This window comes from Apodemus sylvaticus, chromosome 8 (genome assembly GCF_947179515.1).
Source record: "Apodemus sylvaticus chromosome 8, mApoSyl1.1, whole genome shotgun sequence".
NCBI classification, from domain to species: domain Eukaryota; kingdom Metazoa; phylum Chordata; class Mammalia; order Rodentia; family Muridae; genus Apodemus; species Apodemus sylvaticus.
Genome location: NC_067479.1, coordinates 2,101,482 through 2,129,422, shown reverse-complemented (window position 1 = coordinate 2,129,422; position 27,941 = coordinate 2,101,482). Strand labels below are relative to the sequence as shown.

At 40.1% G+C, this 27,941-nt stretch overlaps 1 protein-coding gene across 2 annotated transcripts in view; it reads left to right on the top strand.

The window, feature by feature from the left end:
* The window catches only part of Pcca (propionyl-CoA carboxylase subunit alpha), a 774,935-nt gene that overhangs the window by 590,870 nt on the left and 156,124 nt on the right, over window positions 1–27,941 (top strand). For both annotated transcript variants that reach the window (XM_052190575.1, XM_052190574.1), the window contains one exon: window positions 15,957–16,059. In XM_052190575.1, the coding sequence (XP_052046535.1) occupies window positions 15,957–16,059 (103 nt within the window). The remainder of the gene's footprint in view (window positions 1–15,956; window positions 16,060–27,941) is intronic.

Genomic DNA, 27,941 nt, shown 5'->3' with positions numbered 1-27,941 from the left:
CACAGAAAAAAATAGCCTTGTAAAAACCATTTCTAAGAAATAGCCAATATTATTATATAGTTTACATTAGAGGAATTTTAGTTTCCTGGATTTAAAAAGATATGTCATATTATATCACATTTATACCTCCTGTGAAATAAAACAACTTTTATATCATACTTGATTCATTTATATTCTCAGCTATGTCATGTTTTTACAACAATGAAGTTGATGTGTAGATGGCTAGCTGAATACTTTGAATATTTCAAAACACATATGGCCATACAACATCTTTGGAAATTCACACTTCCATTTGAGCAACCTACCCACTGGAAGCAGCAAGAGGAGACAAGGAGAGAAAAATACTAATGCAGTCATTCTCCTGTTGTCTTTTTACTATTGCTGTTACTGTTTTCAGTTATTTACTATGACTGTGTCTTGTCTGAGTTCAAAATCGCAGAAATCCTAAGCATGAAATCATAAGTGTGAAAGGTGACACATCTGTAATATTTGCTAAATATGACATTTTAAAATATTTTTCTTCAGTTTGGTTCTTCTGCAAGGGCTAGATGTCAGAACAGCCTGTTATTGTGGGAGAGCCTCTGTCTCCCCTGCCCTGATGGCAGAAGCTTGTGCACATTTCATCAGTATTATTGTAATTCTGTGGCTGCAGGATACTTGGCAGCTGGTGCACCCCACTGGCAAATCCTATTCATTCTTCTCTCCCATTCACCATTGCCATTGGAGAATTGATTTCTCTCTTCTCTACTCTAACCTTTCCCAATTCATTTTGGATTGTTCAATGTGAAACATTTTAATTTCATATCATACAGCTATTCATCTCACAATCCCTTTTTTAACCTGTCACCAGGGTAACAGCATAGCATGCTTTCTTTAGGCAATCAAGTTTTTATTTCACATGCTTAATGTTGCATTAAATGTTTGCATTTTGTTTAACCCCCATTAAATACTTTGAACTCTGGATATGTTTTATAGGGTAATGAAATCCCTGATTTTTGAATTGAAACTAAATCAACACCATCAGTGCATTTATAAGGAAATGTCAAAAGATTAATTTGCATAATACAAAGATGATTGTTAAAAATCCAAGTTAGCTGATCTGTGCAAAGTAATTTTCAGTAGGAAAAGAAGCGGTATTTGTATATTTATGTTTGGCCTTGTTCCAACAAAGAATTTAAAATTGGTTTAGAGAGATTTGTCAGGGAGAGAAATGCAATATTGAAAAGAGGATGGAATTAGTACAAATGGGAAATAGGGCTTTTGAAGATATTGTTTAATTTTTCAGCTTGCTTCTTCCTGTATTTATGCATAAGAGAACATAATGATTTAGGTGTTTAATGACAGGTGGAGTAATGAGATGTACCAGAGTGAGATGAAAGCTTGCTTCAGCTTGCTCCAGGAACTCGATTTGGGGGCTGTGCTGTTAATATCATCTGCTTGTCAGCTCACTTCCCTAAGGTGCCATGGAATAGTGCAGATGGAAGTGTATGCGCCCAATTCTGACCTTTGGAAACAACTTGGATAGATATATGTTTCTTTTACATTTTTCATCTTCACCCCAAGCAAGGATTTCAGTGTAATCTGTCTTAGAAATAAATTCTGTGAAATTTACAAAATACAAGAAGTATAAATAAAACTCTAGGGACAAAACAAGAGATTAATGAGTCATGTTGTTTGAAAGTCTGGTTATTTAAAATGATACTCATGTAGTCCATGTTTATACTTAGATCCTATTTATAGTTACTAAAATATTTTCTTGGTAATAGGACAAAGTGAATTAAGCTTCTTGTGTTTTTTTTTTTAAACATTGGAGTGTATATATATCTTAGAGGTATATTTTAATGTTTTTTTGACTTCAATTTGCTTCCCTGTGGAAATTCTGTCTTGCTGTCTCCTGTGGGTCTAGACAGCACCAGCCCTGCTGGCCAGTGCAGTGCTCATCATTGCACAGGGCTCTGCTCCTTTATGTACGTTCTTCTTTTTATACTGCCAGCCTTCTCTCTTCAGAATTAGTTACTAAGTCATTCCAAAAATCACAGAGAATCCATATGATAAGACACAAGAATTTATCACAGGAACAAAGTCGACCCTTCTTTTAGGAACACTAATGTCAAATAAGATAGATGGTTACCCAAATGCCAGAGCAGAAGAGAGATTTTCTAGATTGTTTTCTAGAGAGGAGGAGTCTAAATAATCTAAATTTCTTTCTTTAACTTTTTTTTAATTTATTTTTTTAAACTTATTCACTTTATGTCCCACTTACTGCCCTCCTTCCAGTCATCCCACCCACAATCCTTTCCCCATTCCCCACTCCACTTCTCCTCTGACAGGGTGTCCCCTAGCCTGTCAGAGGTATTTACCCATCCTGGCACTTCAAGTCTCTGCAAGGCTAGGCATTTCCTCTCCTGTAGAGGCCAGACAAGGCAGTCCAACTAGAAGAACATATCCCATAGGCAAGCAATAGTTTTGGGGATAGGCCCCACTCCGTTCTAGTTGTGTAGGACCAAGAGGAAGACCAAGCTGCACATCTGCTACATATATTCAGAGAAGCCTAGGTCTAGCCCTTGTATGTTTTTAGAGCATCAAGGGTCCAGGTTAGTTGACTTTGTTGGTCTTCCTGAAGAGTTCTTATACCCTTTAGAGTTTACAACCCTTCTTCCTATTCTTCTATCAGAACCCCCAAGCTCCATCCACGGTTTGGTTATGGGTGTTTGTATCTGTTTGAGTCAGCTGCTGGGTGGAGCCTCTCAGAGGACAACTTGCTCCTGTCTGCAAGCATAACAGAGTATCATTAATAGTGTCAGGGACTGGTGCTTACCCATAGGATGGGTCTCAAGTTGGTGGTTATTCCCTCAGTCTCTGCTCCATCCACCATGCCTGCATTTCTTATAGTCATGATAAATTTCAGGTTGAAAGTTTTGTGGGTGGGTTGGTGTCTCTATTGTTCCACTGGGGTTCCTGTCTGGCTACAGGAGGTGGCCACTTCAGGCTCCATATCACCAATGTAGTGAGTTATAGCTAAGGTCACTCCCATTGATTCTTGAGAACTTCTCTTATCCTGGAATCTGACTGTAAGCTTCCAAAAAGAGATACATTTCCAAATCAGAAGTTCCTTCATACTTCCTAACAAGGCAGGTCTGTGAGAAACTACAGTGTCTGAGGTGCACATCTGTTTCCCCCCCTCCCCCCAATAGTGTAGTCACTTTCAAAGGAGAATGGCTAGAAATTTAAAAAGTAGCCACTGTCTTATGCCTCAGAGAAGATATTTAGGATTGTCAGAACTTCTTGACATTAATCAGGATATCATAGCAAAATGGTAATACCCAGGAGAGTTCCATATTGGAAATTTGTTTCTCTTAAGTTAACTACTGCCTCTTGAAATGTGTATGCATAAAGACTCCAGGGAACCCAGCCTGGAGAACTTGCTGGAATGATGAATGAACAGAACTTGAATTTGAGTTGCATAGGAAGAGATATGCTGATGATGCTTGCAGTTTTGAGTCTTACCAGTTGGAAGATCTTGTAAATACTTCAGACTTTCCATTACAACCCTGGATGGACTATCCCTTGGAAGAAAAGACTGTTTCTGGAATCAGCAGTATGGGATGTTTGATTTATTAAGAACAAAACCAAATAGACACATTCTTATATGACAAGCAAGCAAGACTTCAACTTCAGTTATTAATTAGTAACTTCAGAGCCTGTTGTTATAAAGACCACTCAGGAAGATCACTTAACATGTGCAGTATCTCCCCCACCCTGAAGGTTGATTTTCATATAGGTTAAGAATAAAGGTGACTCATAGTTCAGAGAAAAAGCAGTCAGAAGAAACCAGCCAGGAGAACATGAAGCTGTTAGAATCATGGGTAAGGACTTTAAAGTGGGACTTAATTATTTCATGTTTTAAAGATCAAATGAGAGAAATGAAATGGAATTCAGCATGGGAATGGAAGTGATAATTCAGGAAGTGAAATTCCAATTGTACAATGTATCTGTCATGGACAGCTTGCTCGGGATACTGGAAAGCAGGCTGGTGGTGACAGAAGAAAGGATGGGTATTTCAGAAGGTAGACAAATGATAGTCTGTACGGTCTGAAGAAAGAGAAAATGGAATTTCAGACATTGAAGCAGAGAAGGGTTTCTCACCATGATTGTGGTAGTTGGTATCAGAAACACATATGTCCAAACTTACAAGTTATGTACCTTAAATATAGGAGTATTTTTTTCATGTGCGTATATGTGTGTTTGCATGTGTCTGGGCATACTTAAGTGCATGTTGCTGTGGAGACCTGAAGCATACATCAGGGATCTGTCTTCAGGGTTCCTTTACCTTCTTCTCTGAGGCAGAGTCTCTTGGTCAAGTCCAGATTTCTCTGATACAGCTAGTCTTCCTAGCCAGGCTGTTATGAAGATCCTTTCTTTTCCTGAGCTCTGGGATCACAGGTGGGCCTGCCTCTATGCCCACTTGGCTAATACTAGTTCTGGGGCTCCACAGCAAGCACTTTGACCACTGTCTAGGCCCACGTTTTTGTTTGTTTGTTTGTTTGTTTGTTTTATTTTGTTTTAAATATAGAAAATATTTCAGAAAATATGTTTTAAAAAATTGAAGACAGTTTAGTATTGCTACTTTGTTTCCAACCCAATTACCCGGTAAAAGAAATCTCAACTCAATTAGTAACAATACAAGTTATAAGCCTAGATTGTGCAGATCTCCCACTACACTACTCTGTTCCCGTCTATATTTTCCCATATAACTTGTGGTTTCTCCAGGCCACAAGCTTCTCTCTCTGCAGCCTCTTCATCGATCTCTCATAGCTCCTTTCCCTTCCTGTCATCCTCCATTGCTCCTCGCCTTCCCCCTCCCTCCCATCTTTTCTTCTCCCCCAAACTCTCAGCTCCTCCCCCTTTCTCCTGCCCAATCATTGGCTCAAGCCTTTATTTGAAAAGTTAAGGTCTTCTTCCATTTCCTTCTTCAGAGTCTTGAAGTTCTTGTCATACAGATCTTTCACATGTTTGGTAAGAGTCACCCCAAGATACTTTATACTGTTTGTGACTATTGTGAAGGGGGTCATTTCCCTAATTTCTTTCTCAGCCTGCTTATCTTTTGAGTATAGGAAGGCCACTGATTTGCTTGAGTTGATTTTATAACCTGCCACTTTAATGAAGTTGTTTATCAGCTGTAGGAGTTCTCTAGTGGAGTTTTTTGGGTCACTTAGGTAGACTATCATGTCATCTGCAAATAATGATAGTTTGACTTCTTCCTTTCCAATTTGTATCCCTTTGACCTCCTTATGTTGTCGAATTGCCCGAGCTAGTACCTCAAGTACAATATTGAAAAGATAAGGAGAAAGGGGGCAGCCCTGTCTAGTCCCTGATTTTAGAGGGATTGCTTCAAGTTTCTCTCCATTTAGCTTGATGCTGGCTACCGGTTTGCTGTATATTGCTTTAGTGGTGTTTAGGTATGGGCCTTGAATTCCTGTTCTTTCCAAGACTTTAAGCATGAAAGAATGCTGAATTTTGTCAAATGCTTTTTCAGCATCCAATGAAAAATGGGAAAACCTCCCACGCTCATGGATCGGCAGGATCAATATAGTTAAAATGGCCATTTTGCCAAAAGCAATATACAGATTCAATGCAATACCCATCAAAATCCCAACTCAATTCTTCACAGAGTTAGAAAGAGCAATTCTCAAATTCATCGGGAATAACAAAAAACCCAGGATAGCTAAAACTATTCTCAGCAACAAAAGAAATTCTGGGGGAATCAGTATCCCTGACCTCAAGCAATACTACAGAGCAATAGTGTTAAAAACTGCATGGTATTGGTACAGTGACAGGCAGGCAGATCAATGGAACAGGATTGAAGATCCAGAAATGAACCCACACACCTATGGCCACTTGATCCTCGACAAAGGGGCTGAAAACATCCAATGGAAAAAAGAAGCCTTTTCAACAAATGGTGCTGGTTCAACTGGAGGTCAGCATGCAGAAGAATGCGAATTGATCCATCCTTGTCTCCTTGTACTAAGCTCAACTCCAAATGGATCAAGGACCTCCACATAAAGCCAGACACTCTGAAGCTAATAGAAAAGAAACTGGGGAAGACCATTGAGGACATCGGTATAGGGAGAAAGTTTCTGAACAGAACACCAATAGCATATGCTTTAAGATCAAGAATTGACAAATGGGACCTCATAAAATTACAAAGTTTCTGTACGGCAAAGGATACCATCAAAAGGACAAATCGGCAACCAACAAATTGGGAAAAGATCTTCACCAATCCTATATCAGATAGAGGGCTAATATCCAATATATATAAAGAACTCAAGAAGTTAGAGTCCAGAAAACCAAACAACCATATTAAAAAATGGGGTACAGAGTTAAACAAAGAATTCTCACCTGAAGAACTTCGGATGGCAGAGAAACACCTTAAAAATGCTCAACTTCATTAGTCATTAGGGAAATGCAAATCAAAACAACCCTGAGATTTCACCTTACACCAGTCAGAATGGCTAAGATTAAAAATTCAGGAGACAGCAAGTGTTGGCGAGGATGTGGAGAAAGAGGAACAGTCCTCCACTGCTGGTGGGGTTGCAAATTGGTACAACCACTCTGGAAATCAGTCTGGTGGTTCCCCGAAAACTGGGCACCTCACTTAGAAGATCCTGCTATACCACTCCTGGGCATATACCCAGAGGATTCCCTACCATGTAATAAGGATACATGCTCTACTATGTTCATAGCAGCCCTATTTATAATTGCCAGATGCTGGAAAGAACTCAGGTATCCATCAACAGAAGAGTGGATGCAAAAAATGTGGTATATCTACACAATGGAGTACCATTCAGCCATTAGAAACAATGAATTCATGAAATTCTTAGGCAAATGGATGGAGCTAGAGAACATCATACTAAGTGAGGTAACCCAGACTCAAAAGGTGAATCATGGTATGCACTCACTAATAAGTGGATATTAACCTAGAAAACTGGAATACCCAAAACATAATCCACACATCAAATGAGGTACAAGAAGAACGGAGGAGTGGCCCCTTGTTCTGAAAAGACTCAGTGAAGCAGTATAGAGCAAAATCAGAACAGGGAAGTGGGAAGGGTTGGGTGGGAAAACAGGGGGAGGGAAGGGGACTGATGGGACTTTCGGGGAGTGGGGGTCCAGAAAAGGGGAAATCATTTGAAATGTAAATAAATATATCAATAAATTAAAAAAAAAAAAGAAAAGTTAAGGTGGGGAGAAGGTTCACAAGGCAACTCCTCATCGCAGCCCCTTTGAGGAGTGGAATTAGCATCAAAATACAATCTCGGGGCTGTCTACAATAGTTTAGTGTTATAAATAAAGGTAGTACACGTATGTTGAAAGTCACAAAAGGAAAGGGATGAGCAGGGCAAAAAATGTTAGAGAAATACATTGGATGTCGTCTTCATAAGATTGAGACTAAGTGGCTGGAGCGGTGGCTCAGCAGTTAAGAGCACTTGATGGTCTTCTGCAGGACCCAAGGTTCGTTCTCAGCACCACACCTGGCAGCTCACAGCCTCCTGTAACTGCTTTTGTGGGCATCTACATACTCGTGGCATTCTCTCTCTCTCTCTCTCTCTCTCTCTCTCTCTCTCTCTCTCTCTCTCTCTCTCTCTCTCTCTCTCTCTCTCGTTCACACACACACAAGTAAAAAGTAATGCATCATTTAAATATTTTTTCCATATTATCCTAGAGATCCTAATCTTTACAATTAAAAGAAGCAAAGTAAGACAGGCAGACAGAAAGGAAGATGAGTACTTTGTGTTCAGAGAGGTCATGATCAATTGCATAAAAAATTCTTAAGGAATCTACGAATCAACTTTCCAAGCTAACACATTTAGAAAAGTATAGGGCTAAAAGTCAAATATAAGTTGCATTTCAATAAAACGAAAATTAATGAAAAAGAATCAATGTTCCATTTAACTTAACATTAAAATAATTAAGCAAATGCCTTAACAAAGCATATTCTATGTCATCATCTCTCAGAGTAATAAAGGATGAAAAAAAAGTAAGTGTAAATATTGGAGAATAAGGCTTTGCAGAATGATTTAGCAGACATCTGTGATAACAGATATAAACCGACAAAAGAAACTCAAACCTGATTTGTGTGGTGAAGAGAAATTCAACATTAAGTCTGCACCGGCTTACAGATAGGTTGAGCAGAGGTAAAAGTGGCCCCCGCCTTATATTAGTTAGATTGGGTATAGGTCTAATCGCAGTTACATGAGGGCTGTATTTAGGAAGTAGACGCAAGGCTTTGGGATCTTTCTGGCTATACAAAGGAAGCTTGGGAAATAATGAAACTTTATAGGTGAACACAGGTGCAAGACATAGCCTACAGAATCTCCCTGAATGATGTCTATCCCTGTCCTCTTACAGAAGAAAACCAGAAATCATTCATAAGCCAATGTGTTCACTTAGAAGAGTGGGCCAGGAAATAGTACACTGAATAAAGGACCCATGTGGTGGAAGGAGAGACTCATCCTGTAAGGAGTCCTCTGACCTCTACAGGTGCACTGTCACATGCCCACACACAGCAACATGAACAAACAAATACAAAAACAAAACAAAAACCCAGAAGAAAAACATATGTTTTTGAACCTTAGTATAGATAATAATAATAATAATAATAATAATAATAATAATAAATACCCACCAAGTTTCAATTCTATGCCTATTAGAACATTTACAATCCAGAGCACTAAAGACAACAAGTACTCCTAAGATGGGACAGGTGCCAGAGGAAGTCTCCTTCTCTGCAGTGGGGGATGCAGACTGACACAGCCCTTGGGCTAATGGGTAGGAGCAAAGAGTGGTGCTCCTTGGCATTTATCATAATGACGGGATCCTCACATCCACCCTAAAACTAAAATGGAGGCAACTCAATGCACATCAACAGGAGGAGCTAATTTTAACATGTGTACAAGAGAACATGCTATGTAGAAGAAAGCATCCAATAAGCAAGAGGGGAATTCAGAAGTACATTGAACAAAAGATCATCCCATACTACATGTGTTCAGGATGCACTGAAGTGAAGCTTTGGAGCAGACAAGCAACCAGAAATTAACTGTGGGAGGGCTGGAAGGCAGGTGGTGGAACTGAAGACTTGCTGGATTTTACTATGTAAATTGCATTTTATTTTGTTTTCTTTTATCTGTGGGTTCGGTGTGATAATGTGATACATATGTGTCACATAAAATGGTCTTAGAAGGATAGTTAGCATTGACATATTTTGGTGAGCCTAGCCTTTAATGGTTGAGACATCTCTCCATCCCAGCATTGACATCTTAATTACCTTTGTTTCCAGTTGAGTGATAATGTTGCATACCTTTAGTCCCAGCACTTGGAGGCAGAGGCAGGAGGATCTCTGTGAGTTTAAGGACAGCCTGGGATACACAGAGAAACCCTGTCTCGAAAAAACAAAACAAAACAAAACAAAACAAAACCCTCTCTTTCCTTATGCTGGGATTCTTCCAATGTTTGTCTTCCAGTCATCCCTCCATGGTATAAAATGCAGGAAGTACTCCTCCTCTGTAATTGTATTTGGAACCAGCCCTCCCATGACACTTCCTGTATAACTGTTTGGTACCTTGTTATCCAACCCCCTTTCCATCCCTTTCCTCCTAACCTTCTGGCCTTCAGTGTTCATTCATGAAACCCTTCCTCTGATGTGCAAACTCATTTGGTATCTGTCTTTTGGTAACTTGTTTGTTTCAGCCAGTGTTTTCTGTTCTATCCCCATTGCTGCAGATGACAGGATTTCATGTATGTACCAACTCTTTTTGTATATCAATGGCGACTTTATTCTTAGTTATTGCTGCGGCAGAATAGCTGACTAAAGTTAGTTGAAGAAAGAAGGAGCTATTTTGACTCACACTTTGAGAGGAGAGTCTGGCATGGTTGGCAAGGCATGGTGGCGGGAGTGTGAGGTTGCAGTACACCTTCAGTTGGGCAGCAGAGAGCTGATTGGTCTTGATTGGCTTGCTTTCTTCTCAGGCTGGGGCTACCTACATTCAGGTTAGATCTTCCCTCCCCAGTCACAGTTCTCTGAAATACCCTCATAGACTCATCCAGAGATATGTTTCCTTGGGGGTTCTGAATCCCATCAAGAAGAGAGCATTAATAATGACAGGTACCTTGTAGGATCCATATTATGGCTATTATAACAGGGCAGCCAGGTATCCTTTATATATCTATCTATCCTTTCAGAAAGATGCGCAGCATTGCTGAGACAATAGAACAGTTTCAGATTTTTGTAGCAGACTCTGATGAAAGCTTGTAGACACTGTACCCTTACTGAACAGTAACACTCCAGGTGTTTCACATCTTATCTCCTCTCATCCTCATACAAGTTAGACATTCTTGAGAATAAGAAAACAGAGGTGCAGTGAGTTTCCATCATATGGAGGGCACAGAGTGTTCCCAGGCTTACACTTGGTCAATGGGTGAAGCTTGCAGTGGTGCCAACTAGCCTGGGTTGCTTTCCTGACTCACGGGCTCCATGTCTAGGAGAAGCACACAAGCTTTGCAGTGAAGTAAGAAAGTGGGATTTGCATCTATGAATAATTGTAAGATTGTAATGATACATTCACTATTAGATTCTGTCACTTGTCTGATTATCTGTGATGCTAACACTAAACCCGGTGATGACCATGATGTCTCTGGGCAGTTTTGTGACAGGCTTTGGTACTATGTCATGTGTTTGGTGCACACATTTTAAATTGCATGTAGGTGGATCTTGATCCTCCCACATGCCTGCTTCTGGCTTTGAAGGGTTCTCTGAAAACTACTTTTATCTGTCTTTGCAGTGATGAACTTTAATGTTACCCTGTTGTAAGTTCTCACATAATAAGGCATAGATTTTCGTTTGGCTTGGCAGTAGACTTCTGTTTAAAATTCCTTTAATGTGTTTGCTCCATGCTTTTTTCTATTCAATTTGATAGCTGATGGTTCTCTGAAGAATTTTACATGAATTTATTTTACTACTAAAACTCATGCTTCTGACCCTTCTTCTATCTGAACTTGCTGAACGTGGGGTTTTCAGCCTATGGCTAAGTTTCCATCTTCCTTGGAGTTGTTTTCTTTTCCTCTTCAGTTGAGGAAAATAAGAAAAAAAAATCATGTGCTAGATCTAAAGTTTCATTAAAATTGCTTATACACTATTTCAGGCATTTTAAGTGGGACATCTGTCTAAACATCTTTCTGTCCCCCCCCCCCCCCCGACACACACACACACACACACACACACACACACACACACACACACACACACACTTTTTCCTGATCATTTCCTCGACTTATTCATGAGCCATGGGAGGGCTCCTTTGTAGTCTGCCTGTTATCTATGTCTGTCTACCCCTGCTGAATACATCTCTGTGCTTGCATGACATAGCTTTGTGCCACACTGGAAATTTTCTGAATTGGAATCAGATGAATGGCCTACTTTTTGGGGGCCCTTTTCTTCTTACAAAGATTTGCATGCAGAAACTGACCTCAGTGGCTGTGGAATTCAGCAGATTATTCTGGATTGTGTTACAGTCCACCTGCTGGGGGGTTATGACGAGGCAGTTCTTCATGGTTCTTTCACCATTCTCCTGGTTCTGATGGCTAGTGCCCATTGTTACTGTCTGACAGGATGCTTTGAGATGGCCACTGCCTGAGCCTGCAGTCTGTGAAATGCAGGAAGTTTCTGTTAGTAGCTATGCACCTTTATCATTAGTGTGTGTGTCTGTGTGTGTGTGTTTGTGTGTGTGTCACATGTGTTTGCTAAGTTATGCGTGTTAGTATTGAAATTACTAAAAATCAGTTGTCACTTTTTCTCTGTAAGATATGGAAAAGGTGGATTTTTACAAGTAGTTTGATTCTTACTGTCAGGCTGGTAATGGAAGTAGACAGACTTGCATAGAGCTTCAATTTGGTTTTGAGCTGCTGGTATATGATCCCTCATTACTGTGTTTCGTTATTTACCATTTGAAGTCAGAGTTTCAGATTTGAACTTTATAACCCAATTTGAACCACTCTGAGTTATATCAACAAATCTAATTCTTTTTAATTTGAAATATAACTTTAGGTAGTTATTTCTATCGTGTTCATGATTTCTCAATTGAAATTAGTGTTTCACAGTATTTATTAAATTACTATTCTCTTAGTAATTCTATAGAACCAGAGTACACATTCCTCCAGATTTGTGTCTATCTTAGTGCAATATTGTATGGCTGAGTAACTAGCATAAATGCCCAAACCATCTAGTCTATTCACCAAGCAAAATCAAGCCACCTTTAAATCCATGTAAAACCAGACAAAACCCTAATGCTAACCGTGCCTGGGGATCATGCTTTCTCTTCTGCTTGGCACCTGGAGGTCTTGCCTCTCAGTGGATCTGCTTTCCTCTATTCTCTTAACAAAGCACCTTAGATCTTGTTAGGAGAGTGCTACTCCAGGGCCTCAGGCTCAGAGGAAGCTGGGCTTCCTTTCACCCCCTTGTCTCTGTGGGAACCCCTCTTACAGGTTCAGGGATGTGGGTTCTCAAGTACATCGCGGAGGAAAGAAGGAGCTGAGACATGAACCTCAACTTTCTCTCAGAAGCCTGTTTTCTTCCATAAGGTCCCTCCTGGGACAAGCTGCAATGTATATGAAACAGATGTGGATCAAAATAAAGCACTGGAAAAATAAATAGTGGCTGGGTTCCGAGGAGAGTCAGCTATGTCTCGCCACCATCTGCAGGATCGTTTTCTGTGGGAAAAAGTTCTGGGCTAGCACAGGACGTTAGGATCAGTGACATCCCCCACCTCTACAGGCAAAAGACGGCTGCCTCATTGGAAAGGACCTTTGCTCTCAAGGACTGTTGTTAGTCAATTTTAGAAAACTGATGGGACTTTCGGGGAGTGGGGGTCCAGAAAAGGGGAAATCATTTGAAATGTAAATAAATATATCAATAAATTAAAAAAAAATCCATAGCATATAGTACACCACCATTGAGACGGTTTAAGAGGGTGGTAATCTCCTCCATAGAAAATGTGAGGCCAAGAAGAGGGAGTCCAAAGCTTTTTTTTTTTTTTATCAGTTCTTTTTTTTTTTTTTAAATTTTTTCCTTTATTGATATTTTTTTTTATTTACATTTCAAATGATTTCCCCTTTTCTGGGTCCCCACTCCCCACAAGTCCCATAAGCCCTCTTCCCTCCCCCTCTTCCTCCATCTACCCCTTCCCACTTCCCTGTTCTGGAATTCCCCTATACTGTTGCATTGAGTATTTCCAGAATCAGGGGCCACTCCTCCATTCTTTTTGGACATCATTTAATATGTGGATTATGTCTTGGGTATTCAAAGTTTCTAAGCTAATATCCACTCATCAGTGAGTACATAGCATGACTGATCTTTTGAGACTGTGTTACCTCACTTAGTATGATGTTCTCCAGCTCCATCCATTTGTCTAAGAATTTCATGAATTCATTGTTTCTAATGGCTGAGATTTCAGTCTCCAAAAGCGGCAGAGAGGCCAGGAGGCAGGACTTGCCTCCATTCAGTCCTCACTATGTCTGACAATGCAGATTTGTTATTTTAATGTTTTGTGAAAAGAAATTCATTCTGTCAATTTGCTCAGGGTCAAAAATGTAGGCAGAGCACATACTACTTCTATGGGGCAGCAGGGACTAGTTCATAATCAGTTTCCTTGGTCCTCTGCCTCCTGTTTGGTCTAATTAAAAGGAGCTGGTCCAATCAGACACACAAGCCAGAGTAATTAGGAAAAGAATAAGGTACAAAGAATGGGACTTTCCTTTTAAGGACTTGAATTAAGTAGTTCAATTAAGAATTAGCTTGGTGTGAAGTCAATACTGTAGAATTGTCATGAGCAGGAGGTATGTAGTTTTAGTATCAAAGAAATCAAACATGTAGGAAGGCCAAGTTACATAGTGGTCCTGGGAGAATGGACATCTTATCACTTGAGGTTGAGCAAGGAATGTAGCCTAGCAAGGAGACAAATTTAGAGCTGTCTTGGAACTACCCTCTGCCATTTATGTGGCTCCTTAGGCCCTTCCCAGTGAATGAACTGGTACCAATGAATGAACTAGCTATGCTATGAATGAACTAGCTATGCTATGAATGAACTAGCTCAGTGGTAGGATTTTTGCCTAGCAGGCTTGGAGCCCTGGGTTTCATCATAGCCCTAGAAAAAATGTTTTATTTATTATAAAAATATGAAGTGACTATAGTTCTTCTAGAGTCCGTGGGGAGACATGGATGTGACAGTGCCCATGGGATACGGTGTGGAGTGAGGCAGCAGGCACAGGAGCACCTGTGGCACGGCCATTGCTTCCCTGCCTTCTCGGTCCCCTGCTTGCAGTCCTTGTCCTTAGGAACTCTGGCTTACTCTTGCTCTTCTCTATGAAGCCCTGCCCTCTGATCACCCCACATCTTCCAAGTCTGTATATTGTTGGTGTGGTTTTTGCTTCTCTTGTTTTCTTCTGTAGGATTTAAGATAGTCATCATTAAACATACGAAGTAGCCTGTCCAATACAAACACTCTCTTCACCTGTTAACTCACCTTCACCAGGCCCGGTAACTAGAGGGGACTTAAGCATCAGAATTGTTATGACTACCATTTTTTAAAATACCAGATAATATACATTCTTTTGAAATTTGAGAGGCTTGAATGAAAATATAACCTGCAACATTAATTTTAGATCCATGGCTGAAGCTAGAGCCTAGATACTAAAAGGTGCTAGTGTTAATAATACTTCAAAGATAAGAAGAATATAGATGTGTGACCCTATGGTTAATTTCGATCTTCTTACTTTTTAAAACAAAATTGTAGGAAATTTTTGTGTTTCCTTCCTGGTAGCTTAACCTAGTTTTTCTGCTCCATTTAACACCAACCATACATTTATATGATAAGACTAGCTTTGTTCAGAGCTCCAACAACCTTGGGTGGATTCCAGGGCTTACTGGAAAGCCCGGGCTAGAGAAGACAGAAGACACAGGCTGTCTGCAAGATGGAAACCATGCCTGTCCTCTCCTGGTGTTCCACGGCATGGTGCCAGTTTGCTTAGTGTTTATGAAGTTGTAGGTTACACAGTTTACTGAGCTTAGTTGTCTCTCTCCTCATGGTTTCAGTCTAGCCGATATTCTATGGTAGTTTTTTTCCAAGCTGGCACTGTGGAGAAACATTCTATATTGTTTTACAAGTAAGGTATTGTAGCTCATTCTTTTTAAAGAAAAAAAACTTTATTTATTATTATTATTATTATTATTATTATTATTATTATTATTATTATTGTGTTTATGTATGTGCCTGTGTGTGCATAGGTAGGAAATGTCAGAGAGTAACCTGGTAACCTGGAGTCCTTTCTCTCCTGCTTTTCGTCAATTCCAGGGACTGAAGTTAGGTTCTCAGGCCATGGAAGCACCCTTACTCCCTGAGCCCGCACCACCTTCATTCTTTACTACAATGTTGGTTGTATTGACTAGGAAGAGCAAACAAGGCCCAAGTTCCTACACCATGTTATTCTGACTGATTCATTTTTCTCTGAGAAACTTATAGCACATTTGTCACGGTGCTTGTTTTACTATAATTAAAATTTAACTTGAATAGTTAGCAAAAAATAATAGTGTTTAAAAAAGAATAACTTATGAAGAACTGTCACAATTACACAATTCAGGTTCAGAACATGGGGCATGGATGGCATGTCTTAGAAGAGACATGGTTCCACAATTATAGCAGAGGGATGTCTGTTGTCTTTTGAGTGTCCACCTTTTAAAAATCTCTCCATTTATATCTGGAAGCTCCTTATTCCAAGGGTGGGATTAGTGCAGTGAAATGTGAAGTGTGGTCCTCGACTCCCTTATTCCACATATCAATGTTAGAGGAAATTAGTTTGTTGATAGAGAATAAAATATAATTAACTCTTTTTCTTTTTTTCTGCTCCAGAGTACCAGTTATTAGGCCAGATGTAGCTAAGTGGGAACTCTCGATAAAGTTACATGACGAAGATCATGCTGTTGTGGCATCCAACAACGGGCCAACATTTACTGTGAGTTTTGCTTGTTTTTGGTAATCTTCCATTATCTAGGCAAATTTAGAACATTTTTAGCCTCTCTGGTGTCTCTTCACTGTCTCCAGCATAGCTCTGTGTATGTCTAAATGAGCTGAATATAAAGGGGACTTTTGGTGCTTTTATGCTACTTAGGAAACACATTCCCAGATTTCGCCACTTTTTTTAATTGAATATATTCTTCATTTGCACTTCAAATGTTACCTTTCCTGGTTCCCCCCCTCCCAGAAAACCCCCAACCCATCCTCCCTCTCCTTGCCTCCAAGAAGATGCCCCTCTACCCAACCCACTCCCCTCTCTCCCTCCCCCTCGATTTCCCCACTCTGGGGCCTCTATCTAGCCTTCATAGGCTAGAAGGCAAAGAACCTCTCCTCCCACCAATGCCTGACAAGGCATTCCTCTGCCACAATTGAGGCTGGAACCATGTGTACCCCTTGGTTGATGGCTTAGTCCCTGGAAGCCTGGGGGTGGGGGGTGGGGTCTCTGGTTAGCTGACATCTTTCTTCCCATGAGGCTGCAAACCCCTTTAGCTTCTCCAGTCCTTCCTCCAACTTCTCCATTGGGGACCGCCCCCCCCCCCCCAGCTCAGTCCAATCGTTGGCTGCTAGCATCTGCCTCTGTATCTATAAGGCTCTGGCAGGGCCCCTCAGGAGACAGCCATAACAGGATACTTTTGGCAAGTACTTCTTGCCATCCACAATAGTGTCAGGGTTTGGTGACTGTTTATAGGATAAATGCCCAGGTAGGACAGTCTCTTGATGGCCTTTCCTTCAGTCTCTGCCCCATACTTTGTCTCCATAATTGCTCCTGTGAGTATTTTGTTCCCTTTCTCAGAAAAACTGCAGCACCCACATTCTGATCTTCAGTCTTCTTGAGCTTCATGTGGTCTGTAAATTTATCTTGTTTATTCTGAGCTTTTGGGCTAACATCCACTTATGCATGCATACCATGTGTGTTCTTTTGTGATTGGGTTACTTCACTCAGGATGACACTTTTTAGTTTCATCCATTTGCCTAAGAATTTCATGAATTTATTGTTTTTAATAGCTGAGTAGTACTCTATTGTGTAAATATACCACATTTTCTGTATCCATTCCTCTGTTGAAGGACATCTGGGTTCTTTCCCCTGTGCCTATGTGTTCAAGGTTCTTCCCCACTTTCTCCTTTATAAGCTTCAGTGTATCGAGTTTTAGTGTATAGGTCCTTGATCCACTTGTACTTGAGCTTTGTACAAGGAGATAAGAATGGGTTGATTTATGTACTCACTGATAAGTGGATATTAGCCCAGAAGCTTGGAATACCCAAGACACAATTCACATATCAAATGATGCCCAAGAAGAAGGAAGAACAGAGTATGGATACTCTGGTCCTTCTTAGAAGGGGGAACAAAATACCCATGGAAGGAGATATAAAGTGTGGAGCAGAGACTGAGGGAAAGACCATTCAGAGACTACCCCACCTAGTGACCCATCCCATATACAGTTACAAATCTCAGACACTATTATTTATGCCTACAAGTACTTGCTGACTGGAGCTGGATATAGCTGTCACCTGGGAGTCTCTGCTAGTGCATGACAAATATACCAGCCATTGAACTGAACACAGGATCTCCAATGGGGGAGCTAGAGAAAGGACCCAAGGAGCTGAAGGGGTTTGCAGTGCCATAGGAGGAACAATGATATGAGCCACCCAGTTCTCCCAGAGCTCCCAGGGACAAAAACATCAACCAGATAGTACACATGGTGTTACACATGGCTCCAGACAAATAGGCAGCAGAGGAGGGCCTTGTTGGACATCAAAGGGAGGAGAGGCCCCTGGTCCTGGAAAGGCTTGATGTAGCAGTATAGGAGAATACTAGGTAGGACAGGGAAGGGGAGAGGGTTGATCGGGGAACAGGGGGAGGGGAGATGGCGTATGGGATTTTCAGGGGGGGTGGTCCAAGAACGGGGAAATCATTTGAAATGTAAATAAAGAATATATCTTTAAAAAAAAAAGAATGGGTCAGTTTGCATTTTTCACCCCGCTTACCTCTAGTTGATCTAGCACCATTTGTTAAAAATGCTGTCTTTTTTTCCACTGGATGTTTTTAGCTTCTTTGTCAAATATCAAGTGACTATAGGTGTGTGGGTTCATTTCTGGGTCTTCAATTCTATTTCATTGATCTTCCTGTCTGTCTCTGTACCAATGCCATACAGTTTTTATCACTATTGCTTTGTAGTAGAACTGACCTGAAGTTCTTTTGTTTTGGAGAATAGTTTTTGGGTTTTTTTGTTATTCCAAATGAATTTGCAGATTGCTCTTTCTAGCTCTATGAAGAATTGATTTGGAATTTTTTTTTAAAGCCTCTTCTTTTTATTTATTTATTTATTTATTTATTTATTTTTATTCGATATAATTTATTTACATTTCAAATGATTTCCCCTTTTCTAGCCCCCCACTCCCCGAAAGTCCCTTAAGTCCCCTTCTCTTTCCCTGTCCTCCTACGCACCCCTTCCCACTTCCCCGTTCTGGTTTTGCCGAATACTGTTTCACTGAGTCTTTGCAGAACCAGGGGCCACTCCTCCTTTCTCCTTGTACCTCATTTGATGTGTGGATTATGTTTTGGGTATTCCAGTTTTCTAGGTTAATAACCACTTATTAGTGAGTGCACACCATGATTCACCTTTTGAGTCTGGGTTACCTCACTTAGTATGATGTTCTCTAGCTCCATCCATTTGCCTAAGAATTTCATGAATTCATTGTTTCTAATGGCTGAATAGTACTCCATTGTGTAGATATACCACATTTTTTGTATCCACTCTTCTGTTGAGGGATACCTGGGTTCTTTCCAGCATCTGGCAATTATAAATAGGGCTGCTATGAACATAGTAGAGCATGTATCCTTAGTACATGGTGGGGAATCCTCTGGGTATATGCCCAGGAGTGGTATAGCAGGATCTTCTGGAAGTGAGGTGCCCAGTTTTCAGAGGAACCGCCAGACTGATTTCCAGAGTGGTTGTACCAATTTGCAGCCCCACCAGCAGTGGAGGAGTGTTCCTCTTTCTCCACACCCTCTCCAACACCTGCTGTCTCCTGAATTTTTAATCTTAGCCATTCTGACTGGTGTAAGATGAAATCTCAGGGTTGTTTTGATTTGCATTTCCCTAATGACTAATGAAGTTGAGCATTTTTTAAGATGCTTCTCCGCCATCCGAAGTTCTTCAGGTGAGAATTCTTTGTTTAACTCTGTACCCCATTTTTTAATAGGGTTGTTCGGTTTTCTGGAGTCTAACTTATTGAGTTCTTTATATATATTGGATATTAGCCCTCTATCTGATGTAGGATTGGTGAAGATCTTTTCCCGATCTGTTGGTTGCCGATTTGTCCTCTTGATGGTGTCCTATTCTCAGCAACAAAAGAAAATCTGGGGGAATCAGTATCCCTGACCTTAAGCAATACTACAGAGCAATAGTGTTAAAAACTGCATGGTATTGGTACAGTGACAGGCAGGAGGATCAATGGAACAGGATTGAAGATCCAGAAATGAACCCACACACCTATGGCCACTTGATCCTCGACAAAGAGGCTGAAAACATCCAATGGAAAAAAGATAGCCTTTTCAACAAATGGTGCTGGTTCAACTGGAGGTCAGCATGCAGAAGAATGCGAATTGATCCATCCTTGTCTCCTTGTACTAAGCTCAAATCCAAATGGATCAAGGACCTCCACATAAAGCCAGACACTCTGAAGCTAATAGAAAAGAAACTGGGGAAGACCCTTGAGGACATCAGTACAGGGAGAAAGTTTCTGAACAGAACACCAATAGCGTATGCTCTAAGAGCAAGAATTGACAAATGGGACCTCATAAAATTACAAAGTTTCTGATTTGGAATTTTGATGGGGATTGCATTGAATCTGTAGATTGCTTTTGGCAAGATGGCCATTTTAACTATATTAATTCTGCCAATCCATGAGCATGGAAGATCTTTCCATTTGCTAAGATCTGTGATTTCTTTCTGCTTGGTTAGAGTCACCTCAAGGTATGTAATATTATTTGTTACTGTTGCGAAGGGTGTCATTTCCCTAATTTCTTTCTCAGATTGTTTATCCTTTGAGTAGAGGAAGGCTACTGATTTGTTTGAGTTAATTTTATATCTAGCCCCTTTGCTGAAGTTGTTTATCAGCTTTAGGAGTTCTCTGGTAGAATTTTTAGTGTCACTTAAGTATGTGATCATATCATCTGCAAATAGTGATATTTTGACTTCTTTTCTAATTTGTATACCTTTGACCTCCTTTTGTTGTCTGATTGCTCTGGCTAGTACTTCAAGTACTATATTGAATAGATAGGGAGAGAATGGGCAGCCTTGTCTATTCCCCTATTTTAGTGGGATTGCTTCAAGTTTCTCTCTATTTAGTTTGATGTTGGCTACTAGTTTGCTGTATATTGCTTTTATTATGTTTAGGTATGGGTCTTAAATTCCTGATCTCTCCAATACTTTTTTTATTTTTACTTTTTATAATTATTTTTTTTAATTCGGTATATTTTTTATTTACATTTCAAATGATTTCCCCTTTTCTAGCCCCCCCACTCCCCGAAAGTCCCGTAAGCCCCCTTCTCTCCCCCTGTCCTCCCACCCACCCCTTCCCACTTCCCCGTTCTGGTTTTGCCGAATACTGTTTCACTGAGTCTTTCCAGAGCAAGGGACCACTCCTCCTTTCTTCTTGTACCTCATTTGATGTGTGGATTATGTTTTGGGTATTCCAGTTTTCTAGGTTAATAACCACTTATTAGTGAGTGCATACCATGATTCACCTTTTGAGTCTGGGTTACCTCACTTAGTATGATGTTCTCTAGCTCCATCCATTTGCCTAAGAATTTCATGAATTCATTGTTTCTAATGGCTGAATAGTACTCCATTGTGTAGATATACCACATTTTTTGCATCCACTCTTCTGTTGAGGGATACCTGGGTTCTTTCTAGCATCTGGCAATTATAAATAGGGCTGCTATGAACATAGTAGAGCATGTATCCTTATTACATGGTGGGGAATCCTCTGGGTATATGCCCAGGAGTGGTATAGCAGGATCTTCTGGAAGTGAGGTGCCCAGTTTTCGGAGGAAACCTCATAAAATTACAAAGTTTCTGTAAGGCAAAGGACACCATCAAGAGGACAAATCGGCAACCAACAAATTGGGAAAAGATCTTCACCAATCCTACATCAGATAGAGGGCTAATATTCAATATATATAAAGAACTCAAGAAGTTAGACTCCAGAAAACCAAACAACCCTATTAAAAATGGGGTACAGAGTTAAACAAAGAATTCTCACCTGAAGAACTTCGGATGGTGGAGAAGCATCTTATAAAATGCTCAACTTCATTAGTCATTAGGGAAATGCAAATCAAAACAACCCTGAGATTTCACCTTACACCAGTCAGAATGGCTAAGATTAAAAATTCAGGAGACAGCAGGTGTTGGAGAGGGTGTGGAGAAAGAGGAACACTCCTCCACTGCTGGTGGGGTTGCAAATTGGTACAATCACTCTGGAAATCAGTCTGGCGGTTCCTCCGAAAACTGGGCAAGTCTCCAATACTTTTAACATGAAGGGATGCCGAATTTTGTCAAATGCTTTTTCAGCATCTAATGAAATGATCATGTGGGTTTTTTCTTTGAGTTCGTTTATATAATGGATTACATTGATGGATTTCTGTATATTGAACCATCCCTGCATCCCTGGGATGAAGACTATTTGATTGTGGTGAATTATTATTTTGATGTATTCTTGGATTTGGTTGGCAAGAAGTTTATCAAGTATTTTTGCATCAATTTTCATAAGGGAAATTGGTCTGACGTTCTCTTTCCTGGTTTGGTCTTTGGTTTAGGTATAAGCGTTATTGTGGCTTCATAGAATGAATTGGGTAATCGTGTTCCTTCTGTTTCTATTTTGTAGAACAGTTTTAAGGGTATTGGTATTATGTCTTCTTTGAAGATCTAATAGAATTTCCCCACTAAACCCATCTGGTCCTGGGCTTTTTTTTTTTTTTTTGGTTGGGAGATTGTTAATGACTGCTGCTATTTCCGCAGGGCTTATGGCTTATCTGATCCTGTTTTAACATTGGCACCTGGTATAAGGCTAGAAAAATCTCCATTTTGTCCAGATTTTCCAATTTTGTTGAGCATAAGCTTTTGTAGTAGGATCTGATGATTTTTTGAATTCCCACAGTTTCTGTTCTTATGTCTCCCTTTTCATTTCTTATTTTATTAATTTGGGTAGTGCCTCTGTGCCCTCTGGTTAGTCTGGCTAAGGGTTTATCTATTTTGTTGATTTTCTCAAAGAACTAGCTCCTGGTTTTGTTGATTCATTGTATAGTTCTTTTTGCTTCTGTTTGGTTGCTTTCGGTCCTGAGTTTGATTATTTCCTGCTATCTATTCATCTAATCCTCTTCGGTGTGTTTGCTTCTTTTTGTTCTAGAGCTTTCAGGTGTGTTATCAAGCTGTTAGAGTAAACTCTCTCCATTTTCTTTTTGGAGGCACTCAGGGCTATGAGTTTTCCTCTTCGCACTGTTTTCATTGTGTCCCATAAGTTTTGGTATGATGTATCTTCATTTTCATTAAATTCTAAACATTATTTAATTTCTTTCTTTATTTCTTCCTTGGCCAAGTTATCATTGAGTAGAGTATTGTTCAACATCCATGTGTATGTGTGCTTTCTGTTGTTTTTGTTTGAACTTAAGAATAGCCTTAGACCATGGTGATCTGATAGGGTGCATGGAATTATTCCAATATTCTTGTATTTGTTGAGGCCCATTTTGTGACCGTTTTGGAGAAGGTACTATGAGGTACTGAGAGGTATATTTTTTTGCTTTAGGATGAAATGTTCTATAAATATTTGTTAGATCCATTTGGTCCATAACTTTAGTTAGTTTCACTGTGTCTCTGTTTAGTTTCTGTTTCCATGATCTGTCCATTGATGAGAGTGGGGGGGTTGAAGTCTCCCACTATTATTGTGGGGGATACAGTGTATGCTTTGAGGTTTAGTAAAGATTCTTTTATGAATGTGTGTGCCCTTACATTTGGAACATAGATGTTCAGAATTGAGAGTTCATCTTGGTCAATTTTTCCTTTGACCAGTATGAAGTGTTTCTCCTTATCTTTTTTGACAACTTTTGGTTGAAGGATGATTTTATCCGATATAAGAATGGCCACTCCAGCTTGTTTCTTGGGACCATTTGCTTGGAAAATTGTTTTCCAACCTTTGACTCTGAGGTAGTTACTGTATTTGTCACTGATGTGGGTTTCTTATATGCAGCAAAACATTGGGTCCTGTCTGTTAGCCTATGTCTTTTTATTGGGGAATTGAGTTCATTGAGGTTAAGAGATATTAAGGAAAAGTGATTGCTGCTTCTTGTTATTTTTGTTGTTAAAGGTGGAATTACATTTGTGTGGCTGTCTTCTTTTGGGTTTGTTGAAAGATTACTTTATTGTTTTTTCTAGGGTGTAGTTTCCCTCCTTGTGTTGGTGTTTTTACCCATTATCCTTTGTAGAGCTGGGTTTGTGAGAAAATATTGTGTAAAGTTGTTTTTTTCATGGAATATCTTGTTTCCTCCATCTATGGTAATTGAGAGTTTTGCTGGGTATTGTAGCCTAGGCTGATATTCATGTTCTCTTAGTGTCTGTATGCCCAGGATCTAGCTTTCAAAGTTTCTGGTAAGAAGTCTGGAATAATTTTGATACGTCTGCCTTTATATCTTACTTGACCTTTTTTCCTTATTGCTTTTAATATTCTTTTTGTTTAGTGCGATTGATGTTTTGATTATTATGTGATGGGAGGAATTTCTATTCTGGTCCAATCTGTTTGGAGTTCTGTAGGCTTCTTGTATGTTCATGGGCATCTCTTTCTTTAGGTTAGGGAAGTTTTCTTCTATAATTTTACTGAAGATATTTACTGGCCCTTTAAGTTGTAAATATTCGTTCTCTTCTATACTTATAATCCTTAGGTTTGGTCTTCTCATTGTGATTGTGTCCTGGATTTCCTGAATATTCTGTGTTACATTTTTTTTTTTTTGCATTTTGCATTTTCTTTGACTGTTGAGTCAATGTTTCATATGGTATCTTCAGTACCTGAGTTTCTTTCTTCTGTCTCTTGTATTCTGTTGTTGATGCTTGCATCTATGACTCCCGATTTCTTTCTAAGGTTTTCTATCTCCAGAGTTGTCTCCCTTTGTGATTTCTTTATTGTTTCTACTTCCATTTTTAGATCCTGGATGGTTTTGTTCAGTTCCTTCACTTGTTTGTTTGTGCTTTCCTGTAATTTTTTAAGGGATTTTTGGGTTTCCTCTTTATGGGTTTCTACCTATTGACCCATGTTCTTCTGTATTTTTTTCTTTTTTTTTTTTTGTTTTTTTTTTCTTCTTCTTGTTGCTTTTTTGTCTTTTTGAGACAGGGTTTCTCTGTGTAGCCCTGGCTGTCCTGAAACTCACTCTGTAGACCAGGCTGGCCTCAAACTGAGAAATCCTACTGCCTCTGCCTCCCAAATGCTGGGATCAAAGGCATGCACCACCACCGCCCGGCTTCTCCTGTATTTCTATAAGGGAGTTATTTATATTCTCCTTGAAGTCCTCTATCAGCATCATTAGATGTGATTTTAAATCCAGATCTTGCTTTTCTGGTATGTTGGTGTATCCAGGACTTGCTGTTGTGGGAGAACTGGGTAGGTGCCATGTTGCCTTGGTTTCTGTTGGTAATGTTCTTGAGTTTGCCCTTTGAGCTCTGGTTATCTCTGGAGTTAGCTGGTCTTGCTGTCTCTGACTGTGGCTTATCTGTCATGCAAGCCTGTGTATCTGTACTCTTGGGATTCTGATTCTCTCTGTGTACACAGGTATGTAGGCACTCCTGGGAGATGAGCTCTCTTGTGGTGGTATTTGTGTATGTAGCTCTGTGACCCAGGATCAGCTCTGTGCTCTCAAGCCTCTCCACAGTCCTGGGAGGTTAACTATCTCCCTGAGCCACTTGGAAATGGCTCACTGTGGCAGAGGATGGTCCCCAGCCGTAGACAGAAACTGGTGGTCTCCAGCCTGAGGGTTCTGAAAGGGTTCCTCTGAGTAGCAGGGGTGGTCCTACCTGTGCTCTCAGGGCTTGACAGTTCCTGGAAGAGGCAGAAGGAATGGAAAGGGAGTGGTATTCGGGAGGGTGGGTGTTTTGGTGGTTGATGGGTAGTGAGTCCGCCAGGACCCCAGCAGCAGCTCTGGGACTCCAGAGGTGGGAAGGGGTTCTTATCAACTGCTCTGAGTGTGTTAGGTTCTCTCAGATGAATCAGGAGATGGTTTCTTCACTGGAGCAGACCCGCCAAAAGTCAGCCCCAGCATAAAGGACAGGTGGTGGAAGGAATGGAAGGGTTAGCTACATTCTAAACTACTCCCTGATTCACTTTTCTTTAGAATTCACTGAAAAGTTATAGGTTTGGTTTTGTGATTATCACTCCAGAATGTGCTGGTTGTACTAGCAGCCAGAAGCCTTGGACAGAAAGTGTCATCTTGAGATTCCACTCTGATGTACTTGAAGAAAATCTTACCTCCTGGTGCCATTCTTTTTCTTTTTTCTTTCTTTTTTTTGTTCTAATATAATCATTTTTTATTCGATATATTTTTTATTTACATTTCAAATGATTTCCCCTTTTCTAGCCCCCCACTCCCCGAAAGTCCCACAAGCCCTCTTCCCTCCCCCTGTTCTCCCATCCACCCCTTCCCACTTCCGTGTTCTGGTTTTGCCCTATACTGCTACACTGAGTCTTTCCAGAACCAGGCCACTCCTCCATTCTTCTTGGACATCATTTGATGTGTAGATTATGTTTTAGGTTTTCCAATTTTCTAGGCTAATATCCACTTATTAGTGAGTGCATACCATGATTAATCTTTTGAGGATGGGTTACCTCGCTTAGTATGATGCTCTCAAGCTCCATCCATTTGCCTAAGAATTTCATGAATTCGTTGTTTCTAATGGCTGAATAGTATTCCATTATGTATATATACCACATTTTTTACATTCATTCTTCTGTTGAGGGATACTTGGGTTCTTTCCAGCTTCTGGCTATTATAAATAGGGCTGCTATGAACATAGTGGAGCAGGTATCCTTATTACCTACTGGGGAATTCTCTGGGTATATGCCCAGGAGTGGTATAGCAGGATCCTCCAGAAGTGATGTGCCCAGTTTTCTGAGGAACCGCCAGACTGATTTCCAGAGTGGTTGTACCAATTTGCAACCCCACCAGCAGTGGAGGAGTGTCCCTCTTTCTCCACATCCTCACCAACACCTGCTGTCTCCTGAATTTTTAATCTTAACCATTCTGACTGGTGTAAGGTGAAATCTCAGGGTTGTTTTGATTTGCATTTCCCTAATGACTAAGGAAGTTGAGAATTTTTTAAAGATGCTTCTCAGCCATCCGAAGTACTTTGGATGAAAATTCTTTGTTTAGCTCTGTACCCCATTTATTAGTAGGGCTATTTGGCTTTTTGGGGGTCTAACTTCTTGAGTTCTTTGTATATATTGGATATTAGCCCTTTATCTGATATAGGGTTGGTGAAGATCTTTTCCCAATTTGTTGGTTGCCGATTTGTCCTTTTGATGGTGTCCTTTGCTTTACAGAAACTTTGTAATTTTATGAGGTCCCATTTGTCAATTCTTGATCTTAGAGCATATGCTATTGGTGTTCTGTTTAGGAACTTTCCCCCTGTACCGATGTCCTCAAGGGTCTTCCCCAGTTTCTTTTCTATTAGCTTCAGAGTGTCTGGCTTTATGTGGAGGTCCTTGATCCATTTGGAGTTGAGCTTAGTACAAGGAGACAAGGATGGATCAATTCGCATTCTTCTGTATGCTGACCTCCAGTTGAACCAGCACCATTTGTTGAAAAGGCTTCTTTTTTCCACTGGATGTTTTCAGCTCCTTTGTCGAGGATCAAGTGGCCATAGGCATGTGGGTTCATTTCTGGATCTTCAATCCTATTCCATTGATCTGCCTGCCTGTCACTGTACCAATACCATGCAGTTTTTAACACTATTGCTCTGTAGTATTGCTTGAGGTCAGGGATACTGATACCCCCAGAATTTCTTTTGTTGTTGAGAATAGTTTTAGCTATCCTGGGTTTTTTGTTATTCCAGATGAATTTGAGAATTGCACTTTCTAACTCTATGAAGAACTGAGTTGGGATTTTGATGAGTATTGCATTGAATCTGTATATTGCTTTTGGCAAAATGGCCATTTTAACTATATTAATCCTGCCAATCCATGAACATGGCAGATTTTTCCATTTTCTGAGGTCTTCTTCAATTTCCTTCTTCAGAGTCTTGAAGTTCTTGTCATATAGATCTTTTGCTTGTTTGGTCAGAGTCACACCAAGGTACTTTATACTGTTTGTGAAGCTATTGTGAAGCGTGTCATTTCCCTAATTTCTTTCTCAGCCTACTTATCCTTTGAGTATAGGAAGGCTACTGATTTGCGTGAGTTGATTTTCTAACCTGCCACTTTGCTGAAGCTGTTTATCAGCTGTAGGAACTCTCTAGTGGAGTTTTTTGGGTCATTTAAGTAGACTATCATATCATCTTCAAATAGTGATAGTTTGACTTCTTCCTTTCCAATTTGTATCCCTTTGACCTCCTTATGTTGTCTAATTGCCCAAGCTAGTATCTCAAGTACAATATTGAAAAGATAAGGAGAGAGGGTGCAGCCTTGTCTAGTCCCTGATTTTAGTGGGGATTGCTTCAAGTTTCTCTCCATTTAGTTTGATGTTGGCTACTGGTTTGCTGTATATTGCTTTTACTATGTTTAGGTATGGGCCTTGAATTCCTGTTCTTTCCAAACTTTAAGCATGAAAGGATGCTGAATTTA